The sequence below is a fragment of the Mytilus edulis genome, chromosome 13, assembly GCF_963676685.1.
Source record: "Mytilus edulis chromosome 13, xbMytEdul2.2, whole genome shotgun sequence".
NCBI lineage: Eukaryota > Metazoa > Mollusca > Bivalvia > Mytilida > Mytilidae > Mytilus > Mytilus edulis.
This window is the reverse complement of record NC_092356.1, coordinates 21,588,737-21,602,765: the sequence shown is the minus strand read 5'-3', so window position 1 is coordinate 21,602,765 and position 14,029 is coordinate 21,588,737. Positions and strand designations below refer to the sequence as shown.

At 32.6% G+C, this 14,029-nt stretch overlaps 1 protein-coding gene across 1 annotated transcript; it reads left to right on the top strand.

The window, feature by feature from the left end:
- The first annotated feature begins 1,653 nt into the window (after positions 1-1,653).
- Positions 1,654-12,918, top strand: LOC139502048 (collagen alpha-6(VI) chain-like). The gene is made up of 8 exons (XM_071291368.1): positions 1,654-1,946; positions 2,641-2,835; positions 4,551-4,853; positions 7,909-8,013; positions 8,786-8,945; positions 9,596-9,878; positions 11,069-11,355; positions 12,187-12,918. Exons 2-8 carry the CDS (start codon positions 2,641-2,643, stop codon positions 12,735-12,737), a joined length of 1,884 nt encoding a protein of 627 aa, XP_071147469.1. The 5' UTR covers positions 1,654-1,946; the 3' UTR covers positions 12,738-12,918.
- The last annotated feature ends 1,111 nt before the right edge of the window (positions 12,919-14,029 follow it).

The window sequence follows — 14,029 nt, the reverse complement described above, 5'->3', positions numbered from 1 at the left end:
GTGCGACTGTATCACGAGTGTCTTGCGACAGTCGTAGGATTGTCGTACGACAGTCGTGCAAAAGTGTACGACTTTTTTTTAAATGGTTTATGTTGGTACCCATGAAAATGTGTTTATCGGACGACAGTCGCAAGACTTTGATAATACACTCTTATACACACTCTTAAGCCCTGGTCACAACGAACCCACGACAAATCTATGCAGCGCCACGACAATAAATTTGATAAAAAACGCGAGTCATCATACGACAGTCGCACGATATGTTGAGCATTGTGGCGATGTCGTGTGTCGTGGGACAAAAATTGGACAGGCACCTTTTTTGCTCTACGATTTTTTGTCGTGTCACTGTCTTGTAGCTGTCGTGAAAGTGTCTTACCACAGTCGTGCGACTGTCGTGCGATAAAAACCCATTGTCGTGGGTACCAACATAAACCATTTTAATAAAACAATCGTACGACTGTCGCATGACTGTCGTACGACAATCTAACGACTGTCGCAAGACACTAGTGATACAGTCGCACGATTGTCCCACAAATACCAAATTTCGTACGATGCTCGCACACCATTAATTATCTGTTGTACGACAGTAGTACGTTTGTCGTGCAACATATTTTAGTTTTATTCAGAAGAATACAATTCGGCAGGAATGAATGTTCGGAAAAACATATCGTCTGCCGTATAAGGAGGATGGCTACTACACCAGAACGTTACGCTTGGCCTTGTTGAAAAGGCGCCTTGTCGGACTCCCAACTAGAGCAAAATATGGTCCTGTTAGCGTTGCTACCACCTTTCTTTTGTTAATTTTTCTTTTCGGGGGCATCCTGGTTAAAATTCGCTGAACAATTATAATACAAATTAATACGAAAAACGTTGTTTTTTTTGTGCACCGAACTTATAATAACACTGAATAATATTGAAAGCAAATGACAAATGGCACTTAATAAATCAGGCCTTTTTTATATACTAGTAAATCGGATTCAAACGCGCGAGTGACCCACGACTGTTGTACGACAGTCGTATGACAGCTGCACGACAGTGACACGACAGTTACACGGGCATCACATGACATGATAATCTGAAAACATCCCCAAACAACTCACGATTGTCATACGACTGTCGCACGACTGTTGCACGACCGACTTGCGACAAACCCAGAACAGTACAATTACAATTTTTTCTGTAGTGTTCCTATCTTGGACATGTCGTAGCTGATGTGACCAGTTTTTTTACAGTTTGCACGACACCTATTTTATAGATCTTCCACGACAAAAATTCGTACGATCTGTTGTGAATGGGGCTTTACGACAGCCAACAGACAGTGACACGACAAAAAATTGTAGAGCAAAAAAGGTGCACGTCCAATTTTCGTCCGACGACACACGACAGCGCCACGATGCTCAAAATATCGTGCGACTGTCGTACGATGATAAAAATTACCCGCGATTTGACTAATTTTTATGTCGTGGCGCTGCAAAAATGTGTAGTGGGTTCGTTGTGACCAGGGCTTAACCAAACACAAAATAATTGCTATACTTATCCGCAAAAACCGTCCGTCATTGAACGAACGGTATAAAGCCGCACCAATTAAGATTGACTATTTAATTACTCTAAAAGAGTTTTCTTATAATCAAGGGGAAAAAAATTTCACTTTGTATTTTCCAGCTGGTTGATGAATTGACACAAATTTCCGACAAACTCTTTGATAAAATCAAATATGAAATGACATGCATATATAAAAAGGTTAATACATGACTTGTATTGATTTGCACGTACTGAAATGATCGGAAAAGTCACTTAAAGATAAAGTACGATCAATTTATATTTCAATCCTTTGTTTACAACAATACAAGTAGTTTAAAAGAAATATAAGATAGACCAGGAAGTGGGAAGTGTGCAAACAAAACAATATTATTTACTAATTTTTCAACTACAGTGGAATTTAAAAGGTATTGTACAATTCTTTTTTTCAGCAATCTATAATGTTATTATCGCTATGACATAATTGCGTCCTTCATTTTATTTCATTAAATTTCATATACTGTATTTTTACTATATATACACTTTATTCTAATAAACTGCTTTATAAACAAAGGTATACATGGATATTATGCAGTAAAATAAAGGTAAATATGTTGAGAAAATAAACAATGAGTACAATAGAAATACTAGATATGTTTACATTTACAAAACGGGCTGTGAATATTAATTGAAAGACTTTTAAAATATGAAGAAGAGTTAGAAGATTAATTTTTGGAATCCACTCCGTCGTATACAACTTTAATAAAGTTGCACAAATTTCGAAATAAAATTGTTTATGTGTATTCCTTAAAATAGTTGTGAATATGAATATAAGTTGATATTTATATGTTTTTGTTTTTGTTCAATGTGCATTATGCCACCGGTTTGTTTTTAGTTATAAATCACTGATTGGTGTTTGAAAATGAAGGAAACGTTACGAGGTTTCGTACTTTTACCGGAAAAGGGGCTGTTATAACTCGTTTAAATAATCGCTGAATCGAAAAAAAAGTACTTAAAACTATAAATTAGTAAACAATCTAATCAATCGGATATTTTTCTCTTTTATTCTGTTTTAAACTTTTTTATCTTATTTTTTGTTTTTTCTTTCTATTTCATTCCAAGATGGAGATGTTACCAGTAGTTTTCCTTTTATTTGTTTCCGGTACAGTATTTGCCAATGTACAAATCTCTGAGTTCTTTCCTTTTGGACATGGTACAAAGGATACATTGCTTCATTCAAACGATGATGGGTCTTCACCGGTTCAGAACATATCAGTGGTATTTGAATTCTTCTCTGAACATCGTAAGCAGCTCTTTGTAAGTGCTGAAAAAAATATTTGATTCAGTTTCGACATGAATCAATATAACTTATTTCTTTAACAAACTGTGACAACTTACAGGTACCAGTGAGATTAATCTTAAATTCGGCTTCACAAAATAATATTTAGACGTGTAAAAATTAAATCGATAACAGTATATATGGCAATAGTAACGTATTCTATCAGCTGTAAATGTATACTTTCACAAATCTATAAAACAAACATTAACATTATCGATCTATGTTATTAATCTATTAAAATACAAACAAAGCAATCATAGGAAATAGTTTTTTTTATATATCAGATAAATCCTTTTATCTCAAAAGTCCAAAATAAACGTATATATGTAATACCTATTGCCTTTTTAGTTGTAGTCTCAAATAAAATGTATTAAGCGAGTCTGTTTATATAACAAATATCATCCAGTTTTTGTTTTGATTATGAGTGTAAATTTATGATATGAAATCAGAAGATGTGGTATGAATGCCAATTATACAACTTACCCAACAAAATCCAAAATAGGTTGATAAAAATATAAGGCATCAGTATGCCACGTACAGAAAGATCCTGATCAATTTATAAAAATCAAAAGAATAACAACTTCAAACGCATTGAAAAATAATTGTCATATTCCTGACTTGGAACATAATTTTCCTCAGAAGAAAATGGAAAATTAAACCTGGTTTACAGGAAGCTAAGCATCTCATATGACAGTCGCATAGAACTCTAATATTATGACAACAATGTGTAAGCGAAACAAAATATACATGATAGTTAAAAATGTCAAATAATGGGATACAGGAGTTATCATTGTGCTATAATCTTAATCATTTTAAAAACAAACTACTATATCACCAACCTAAAAGACAAAATAGCATATGTACACTCTATAAACAAAGCCCATAAATGGGGTAGTGGTTAGTGCATCGGACTACTAACACAAAGGTTCCTGGTTCGATTCCCGATCCGGGATGAAATTTTCAGAAACTGAATTTTCGGCTCTCCCTTGACACCGTTTTCGAGTATGGTCTTGAGGGAACGATGATAGTCCGTCGGAAGGGGACGATAAATGGCTGACCCGTGTTAAGAGAGAGCCTTATCTCTTGCACGTAAAAGACACCCTTGTAGATTTCGAAAAAGAGTAGGCTAATGCCGCTACAAGGCAGCACTCGTACCCGCAAAGTGGAAAGGGATTAATATAAGTTGCAAAACTTGTTTCCCAATCCACTATAAATAAATATGTTTAAACTAAACTAAACCTAAGCAAAATGAAAGACGATTATAAAAAAAATGACCATAGCATTCTGATTATCACTGTCTGCAACATTTGATAATATCAAGTGAACCTAAGCTTTTATAGTAAGTGAATTTTTTTATGGAATGCTGTACACCAAGTTTAATTGTTAAACAAAATATGTGATATTAGAATCAATTAAAGCGTTATAGCAGAATGCAATGAGTGTGTAGGTAGAGGAATAATCTTTGGTTAGCTTGCTTGTACGTTAGTTGAACTGTGAAGTCATTATTTGGTTAGGTAAACTACCTTCCTTTCGGAGTAGTCTAGTCCTTCGGACTAGTCACTAGTCTAATCTTTAAGGAGGGTAGTTTACCTAACCTAATAATGAATTCACGGTTCAGTACCAAGCAAGCTAACCAAGGATATAACATTTCCCTACACACTCGATGCATTCTGCTGTGTTTTTATTATTATAGGTGAATACAAATGGACTTGTATCGTTTAGGAATTCTATTTCCACATTTACACCAGAACCGTTTCCAAACATTGGTGCGCTAGTGGTACTTGCTCCTTTTTGGGCTGATATAGATACTAGCAGGTGTGATTCAACATGCAATATATGGTATAGAGAATCAATGGAACCAGTAGCCCTCAGCACGGCTACTACAGAAATCCGAAAATATTTTCCTGTAATGAAACATTTTATCGCAGAATGGACGTATATTGTCACCTGGTATAATGTGCCTCACTTTGGCGCATCATCTTCTGAATTGGAAAAGGTTTGGACTTCATGCATTATACATTAAATTATTCATTTCCTCCATTACTTGGTTTCATTCAATGGAAAAGCTATCATTTGAACCAAAATACCATTACCGGTGTGATGGAATGATAACTTATAATACTCTTTAGTCAGTCTCATACTTTAGCCAAGAAATTATTAAATGCGTTGTTAACTCATGTGTCCTTGTTTTTTTCTGATTTTTTTTTCAATTTAGTTGTACTGTGCGTATTGTTGTATGCTTTTCTACAACAGCTACAGGTGTAGGGGAGGGTTGAGATCTCAAAAACATGACTTTGGTCGGGTTGTTGTCTCTTTGACACATTCACCATTTCTATTCTCAATTTTGATGTACCTGATGCCCTGGTAGGCAAGGCTCCACTTTATTGTAAGTATCCAGTAATTAAACATGAACAAATACAAATCATCTAAAATAATGGACAATTATAGGTATCATAACAAGTGAGAAAGGGATAAGGCAATCAAACTAATGCAGATTTGCGTATCACACTCAGTGCAGTGTGATACGAAAAATATCGACTCATGCAAAAAATAAATAACAGGCCACAACCATAAGAGAAAAATGATATTCTGTGATAAATTTCAAATTTGTAATACACCTCAGATAGTTTTTTATGCTTAATTCATATCAAACCAAAGACACAACACATTATCATTGTAAATAAATATAGAACTAGCATTTGACAGTTTTGTCAAAGTGCATATAAATTCCAGCAATGTCTCAGTAAACACATTTAGAATAAAAAAATATGTACATCTTATTATCATGAGAACATAGTTACTCACACCTTCTCGTTCAGTGAAGTCCGTACCATTCGTAAGAGAACATGACTTTCCATCGGCAAATAATTACACCCGATTGGATTTAAGTAAAAGAGGGACGAAAGATACCAAAGGGACAATCAAACTCAGAAATCTAAAATAAACTGACAACGCCATGGCTAAAAATGAAAAAGACAAACAGACAAACAATAGTACACATGACACAACATAGAAAACTTTCACGATAATTCGACCATATGTTGAAATCCTCTCCTATGATCAGTCTTTTACGTTAACCTTTACGCTGATTATGCGTTATACGCCCCTTAACCATAAGTAATTTTTGTTGACTATTAGTATTCTATATTGTTCTAGTTTAAGTTCTATTGGCTAATAAGTTGACTACTTTCCATCACCATTCAGGTTTTGTTTTTAAATGGAATTTTCTGAGAAAGAAAAGTCATATTCAATTCGGGCTTTAATGTTCATAAAACGTGATCGAAAAGGCAACTGTGAATCTTCACCTCTTGAAATCAATGCACTGTTCAATAGCTTTCATGTCAGCAGCAACCCACATTTAAGGACGTCTGATTGAAAACACAAGCTAAGTAGCTAGATAGGTATAATCTATATAAAAGCTCATCTTGAATGTTGCTACATAGACATGAAAGGATGATAATTGGGAAGCTGCAAGCAATCATATATTTTGTCAGAAGTTCCTTTCTCAGCTGACCCTTGTCGTGTTTATTGTCAATAATCGATTTGAAAATTAAAATCCAACATAAATTGAATTTTTCTTAGTGTTATATTTGATCGATGTAAGAAAAAACCTCCATGTAAATATACATATGTTACAGTAAATTTGTATAATCAGGGATTATGTAGAATCCCTGATGTTTCAGGGAATATGTAAAATCACTAAAATCATTAGTAATTATATATAATCCCTGAAAATGACCAGTTATTTTACATAATTACTGAACATTTAAATAGTTATTTTACAAATTCCCTAATATAATTTCAGGGATTATGAATTATTCAAGGATCCTTTGTTTGATAAAAAAATACAAATTATTATTTTTTACTTTCATATTCCTTGTCAGATGAATGAATTATGCTTTTATACACCGAGGATGATCTTAAAGATATAACCAACACAGGGTTTCGAGATAAAGTTGAAGACTTCAAAATTATTAATATCAAGATTCACTTTAAAGCGATAACTTTACATTTATTGTTTGTTTATTAAAAGCCAGCGTTAAATGAATATCCATATTTTATTTGTAAATCCACAGAGCATGTGATTTGTGGTACATGTAAAATAAATGGTGAAGAAGATTATGGAACATTTGTATTTTTTTTTATTTTTTTTTTTGTTCAAATGTACATGAAATTAAAACAAAAAGAACGTACTTATCAAAATGTATAGAAAAACTAAGGACTGAGAATTAAGACACAATTTTAGAGGAAGCTGGCAAATGGTGTAATATTCTCACAGCAATTCCACAGGGTAAAAAAAGGAAAAGGAATCCCAAAAAACATAATGGTAATTGACCACCAAAAGTCTGAAAAAGGATATCACCTGGCCACAAAAATATGATATCTTGCTTGAACAAGTTCGAGGTTGCTATGTCTCTTTCTTGGGGGTACCTACAGATGTTTTTACTGAACGCTTTATTTCTCTTAGGTTTCCCAAAAATAAAATCTGATTTGATGTGAAGAAAAATGTTTTCTAAAATGTGGATATTGAGGTATAAACAGATGTGAAGCATATTATTTTGATATAATGACTATTGTGTTTAATATTTTAATATATTGTGCCTAACATTTAAAAAATAGGTTTATCATTTTGATATTTTGGGTTTAACATTTTACAATTTAGCTTCATACCGTGTAATTCTGTTTTAATATGATTTTATAGCATAAATTACTTGACTTTTATTCATTTTCTTCAAAAGAAAATTAATTCTTCATTTCAGTTGTTATGTATAATCCCTGACGTTTTTTTTTCTAGTTATTACATAATCCCTGAAAATTTTAATGATAACATATAATCCCTAAACTGGCCAGTGATTCTACATAATCCCTGAAAATTTCAGGGATTCTACATAATAACTGATTATACAAATTAACTGTAACATTGTAACACATATACTGAGTCGTTTATTCAATGTGAATTTTGTTTTTTGTCTGTATGCATAACAATGTATCAGTTATCATTTTGAGGTAACTCTAAATGTAGTGAGATATGCGTTTATTTTTTTTTTCAGAGAAATACGTTTCAGGCCGTTTTGATTACAGATAGCAAAAGTGCTTTTGTGATTTACAATTATAATAAGATAGAATGGATAGCATCTAGTGATATACCTGCTCAGGTAAATATAAATATATGAATAAAATATATAAATTTAAGTACGTCTGAACCAATGACAACTGTACGACAGCTGGTATCAATCGCCAGTGATGGTGCTACCTGGCTGAAAACTAATACATCTGTATACAAATTATATAATTTATCTAAATATCAGCCCAAACAATGTTAGATTTGTAAATTTACAGAGACAAATGTTTGTTTATCCCGGACCGGAACTCCTGCTTTGGGGATATCGAGACAACACCTAATGCACAGTGTCCAGAGCTCTACATCATTCGGTCACCTAGACTGAACATATATATATAAAAAAGTTTGAAGGTTTCGAAGCTATTAGAATATTTCCATCTAACAATATTTACATATACTATACCTCTCAACGGAGAAACTGTAAATTTACGAAATTTGTCCAAAAGACCCATGAGTTCTTTTTTCTATGTTGCACCATGTGTACTATTTTTCGTCTGTTTGTCTTTTTCATTTTTAGCCATGGCGTTGTCAGTTTATTTCCGATTTATGAGTTTGACTGTCCCTTTGGTATCTTTCGTCTCTCTTTTTTCTTTCCATTTAAAAGAAAATGGAGAGTTTGTACTAGAAAAAGAAAAAGGAATAACATGACGGAAAGGATAAATCATCTATTTGGACATTCGATCTTGCAACTCAAGGTAAATTCAAGTGGACAATCTTATTTGTATATTTAGAAAATCTCGAAAAGACTAATATATGTCACAAAACAAACATTTTCTCTGACTTTTTTATTATTCTTATCTTGAAAGGTTGGATTCAATATGGGGGACGATATCCACTTCTATTCTGTAGAAGGTTCTAGAACATCACAAATTATCAATTTACCTAATCTTTCGAACGTCGGATATCCAGGAAAGTTTGTCTTTAGAGTAGATTTGAGAGACATTAGACCTGCACCTACTCCTGGAGGTATTGTATATTTTTATACAAAAAATAACTGCATCGTAAGAGCCTATAAAAACTCATAAGAGAAAGGTAACTGCTGTTATACAGGTCTACTATGGTGGGCAAGCTATGTACCTTTCTTCTTCTAGAAGAAATGTTTTCTATATAAAACTTTTTGACACTCAATATAAAATTCCGGATAAAAACCGTTCTAATTGAATGCATGTGTTAGAACTAATAATAATAAATTAAACTATCTTTAAGGAAGACATATCTGTTCTAATATAGGGTATTTGTAACTAATCAATGATACAACAATCGTTGCGCTCGAATCATAACTGATGGAAGCCAAATGAAAAACGAGATTGATGAGAATTCAAACGCAAAAAATTCCGAAGCGTGATAAACATCATTTTAACCGTCTTTGAATTTGCTAGTTTCTCTGTTAATATATAGTTCAAATGTTGTTTTCTTATTGACAATCATAGTTGATTAATCATGTTATTGTATAAAGATGAGATTCAAAATGTTTATTCAAAATTGCATTGAACGATTTCGGCTGCTTTGTTTTTTATGTCAGTTTATGTATCTAATTTGTGATCCTCTGCTATTTGAATTTGAAGGTGTTGAAAATGGATTTTTTTTATTACATGTATCCTCCATGTTTATTTTAGATCCTGGTCAATGTTTTCTAAAGGCAGCAGATATTGTGTTCGTTGTAGATATGTCTCTAAGTATAGACATACATTCTTTGAAAAACTTAATGTCCGATGTAATATCAGAGCTACCAATTAATGCTATGGAATGTCAGATTGCAATACAATCTTTTTCGACATCGGCAAAAACAGAATTGCGATTAAGTGACCATAAAACGAAAACTGAAGTCCTCGCACATATTTCCAAAATGAATACAGCTACTGGTATTTCAAATTTGAAGAATGCATTGAGTTCTACCACGTAGGTTTGTATAAATATAGATTTACATACCACTGTATCGGGTGTGGTACGATATTTATCTACTCCAGACATTTAAATTTTCTAATTTAAAACTGGAGGCACGCAGAACGATTTTGATATTTAAAATTTTACTTGTCGAGGGTTGATAAAAATCGTATTGCACAATATTGGGAGGTGAAATCTGTTTCTCTATTGACATTTAGACATTATGCAGACAACCTTAATTCTTCTTTTCGAACTACCGGAAAAACGATGTGTTCTTTATAAGTAACGTCATTAGGCATGGTTGCTTTTGTCATATCGTCACTCTAGAAATTTTAGCGGAAAGCAAGAAAATTTGAAATCATAATCAAATTTTGACCAATAAAGAACTGAGATAAAAAAAAAATATAACAATAACCAACCGGTCAGGTAAGGGATGTACTGATTTAGAATGAGGGGAAAATACAATACTAGTATACATAATATGTTTGGTATCTATGTTTTATATTTTGCTGCAAACTGGTAAGTATGTTTTTTATTGAATAACAAAATTTTATGTTCAATTCCTTTTAGATTCGAAATAACTCTCTAAAGGCATGTTCTATTTTAAATTCAACATTGGTATTATTGTGTCTGTCAAAATTTACATCGTGGTAACGCATGTTTCACAGATATTTACATGGCTTTCTGTGGTTTTTAGATCACGTTCAATTTTGTCCTAACCGGACAAAAATTGTCAATTATGCGCAACTTTGTGCATCATTTACCTGAAAGAAGGGATCCCCTATACCCTTGCACTATTAACGTTCATAAAGCGTCTTATGGATTGGCGTTGTGCAGGATAAACTAGAAATTGCTTTTGTTCCGTAATTATTTAATCACATTTCCCTATTACAGCTGTGCTGATTGTCAATTATGAGAATTCAATTCGCCGAATAATTTGTTCAATATAGCATCATAAATTTTCAATCACTCTCAAAACATGGGAAGGGAAGTGTGACGATGCCCGTAAATGCACGAATGATGTTCGTTCTGTTTATGTCACAAGTATAATAATTTTACTTTTGTGACAATAAAAAGATATATTATTATTAAAACCCAAGTTTTTGACGGAAATGCATTGAACTCGAAAGTATATGATCAGCAAAGACATGAAAGAATTATTTCTTAGAAAGTATCAACTAAAGTATTAATATTTTCATTTTTAGACAAATGTTTTCATATGTCGATAAGGACGACGGTCCGCGATCATATGCCAAACGATTCGTTGTCATATTCACTGATGGTTTGATGGTTGCAAGTAGCGAACTAAAAACTCAAGCAGACCTTTTACTAAGTTTTCCAAAGATGATTGTTGCCACTGTTGGAATTGGTTCGTCGGTGAAACATGATCATCTTGAACTGATTTCTACAGACATTAACTCAATTCTTCGACCATCAGCAAATATTATTTGGAAGTATCTTCGATCGAATCTAGCTGTTCCTGGATGTCTTGGTAAGTGTAGCATAGTGTCATACATTTTTCGGTATTTTGGGGAAGTATCTTCATACGAATTAAGCTTTAACATAGTGTCATACATTTTTCGGAATTTTTTGGAAGTATCCTCAATCGAATTAAGCTGTTCCTGGATGTCTTGGTAAGTGTAACATAATGTGATACATTTTGCGGTATTTTTTTTTTTATTTCTGTGCATACACTGTCTAATCGGATGTAACATGAACATACATGCGATTGATGCGACTGTCTTACAAGTGAGATGCTTAGCTAGCTATAAAACAAGATTCAATCATCCATTTTCTACATCAGAAAATGTCTGTACCAAGACAGGAATATGCCAGTTGTTATCCATTCGTTTGATTTGATTGGCATTGAATTTTGATAAGGACTGCTAATTTTGAGAAGTTGTTTTTACCATTCCTTGTTCATTTTGCATTGTACATGTACGAATTAAAATTATTCATATTATATTAAAATACATGATCAACTGAAAACAACAAAATATTATACATCACCCATTTACAACATATAATCAATCAGAAACTTCTACAGAAAAAATCGAAGCTCTTGTTTTAATTTGTGCACTTTTGTTCTGACATGCCATTTTTTAGGTTTTGCGTTCATGGTATTATCAAGTTTGTGTTTTATATGTACTTTCAATGTTTTCTGTGGAATAACGCAATGTATTTCTTTACCAAAGCAACTTACTATTTTTATTTGTATACTTACATCTTGCTTTATAAGCTTTTACCGGTCGATTATGATATTGTATGAACTCGTTTAATCATATTTTGATATAAAACAATAACACTTTTCCGTCTTTTTAAGCCTGTAAAGTGGATTTTGGTGGTGAATTACGCATCCTGCTTGATAGTTCGAGATCTATCAGTCAAAAACTATTCAAAGAGGGGAGACAATTCATTTATACATTAATCGAAGAGCTCATATCTTTCAATTTGCTGAATATAAATGTATCAGTGGATATATTCAGTGAAGACGTAACAGAAGCAATTCCGCTTCAAAATATTTCTGGAATGAAACGTAAACTTGGTGGACTTTCACTTGTTGAATATAATGGTAATCATGTCAACCAATCATTGTTGTCACAACACATCAAAGATATTGGGATGACCTCATCGTCAACCAATTTTATTATATTTATATCAAATGGCGTCTTCCTTGATTCTCATCTAATAGAAAAACTAAAACACTCAGCAAATGAGCAATCGATCATAGTATCTGTAGGTCTTAGTGAAGACAACAACTGGGATAATTTAGAAGATCTGGCATCATATGGCTATTTTGTGTTCTCTAGTGATGATGCACATCTTCTAGCCCGTTATTTGAAAAAGGAAATGACAACAACGACATGCACATAAATTGCATTTAGTCAACTCATTTAATAGATTCGATCATTACAATACAAACTATTTCGAGGTTTCCCTTAGAAAAACACAGACATTGTCATATTCAAATAGGGATAAGCATCTTGTTAGACGCATCTGTTCATTAGGCATTCGATAGAATTAAGTAAATCTCTCGTATACTCTTTTGCTAGTGATAAATTATGTCATTTATATATATATATATATATATTAATTTTTTATGCTATGATTTTGGTATTTTTATTGCAAATAATTGAATTCTGCTGTATTCTAACATCGGGAAGGCATACTGTATCCAAAGCATACATGTATATTCAACAAACAAAAAACTAAATAAAGAACTGTTTTGATACAATTACCGCACTTGAATGTTTACTAGATACCGTTTTTGTTCGATATGGATATTCTGTATATCATCAAGATATGGATATTCTGTATATCATCAAGATATGGATATTCTGTTTATCATCAAGATATGGAAATTCTGTATATCATCAAGATATGGATATTCTGTTTATCATCAAGATATCAAAATTCTAATGTTGACTAACTGCTAACCACTTATTTTGGCTTTTTTTCTGTATTGTTTCGAGTTACAATTTATGACTAAAATCAGCATAGACCTATCGAAACAACCTCAGATACAAACATTTAATAACACTTTTAGATATTTGGAAGATATATTGAATCTCAATAATGACGAGTTCAGTATGTACACTAAAAAGACTTATCGAGCTGAACTGACTTGGAATAAAGCTTATATTAAAAATGGACGCTGCCTTTTCCTGAATCGTGATATCAATATCTATAACGGGAAGCTTAATACCAAAACTTTCGATAAAAGATATGATTTTTCATTTCCTCTTGTTAATTATCCATTTTCAGATGGTGATGTTTCTTATGTATCATCTTATAGTCTTTATGCATTTCAACTCGTTACATTCGCATGTTGTCAGCGGTACACGGACGTCATTCGTAGATTTAAATCAAGGTGGAGAAATCTTATACGTTTAAGTATTTCAAATTTAATCTTTTATGGTAGTATTCTAGCGAAGCACAAAAATGTCGTCATTCATTTCAAAAGCTAACCAAAACCTTTAAACATGCTTATTCGGGAAGAATATAGTTACGATACTGTTGTCAGCTCATTAAAGATGGCATTTTTTGTATTAATATTCATTTACTCATAGGGTATTTCCATCGAAAATAAACACATTTATTCTAAAACCAGTTGTTGGCATGATAGAGGTTATGTTCTTCTCATATGTTATGATGACATGATACAT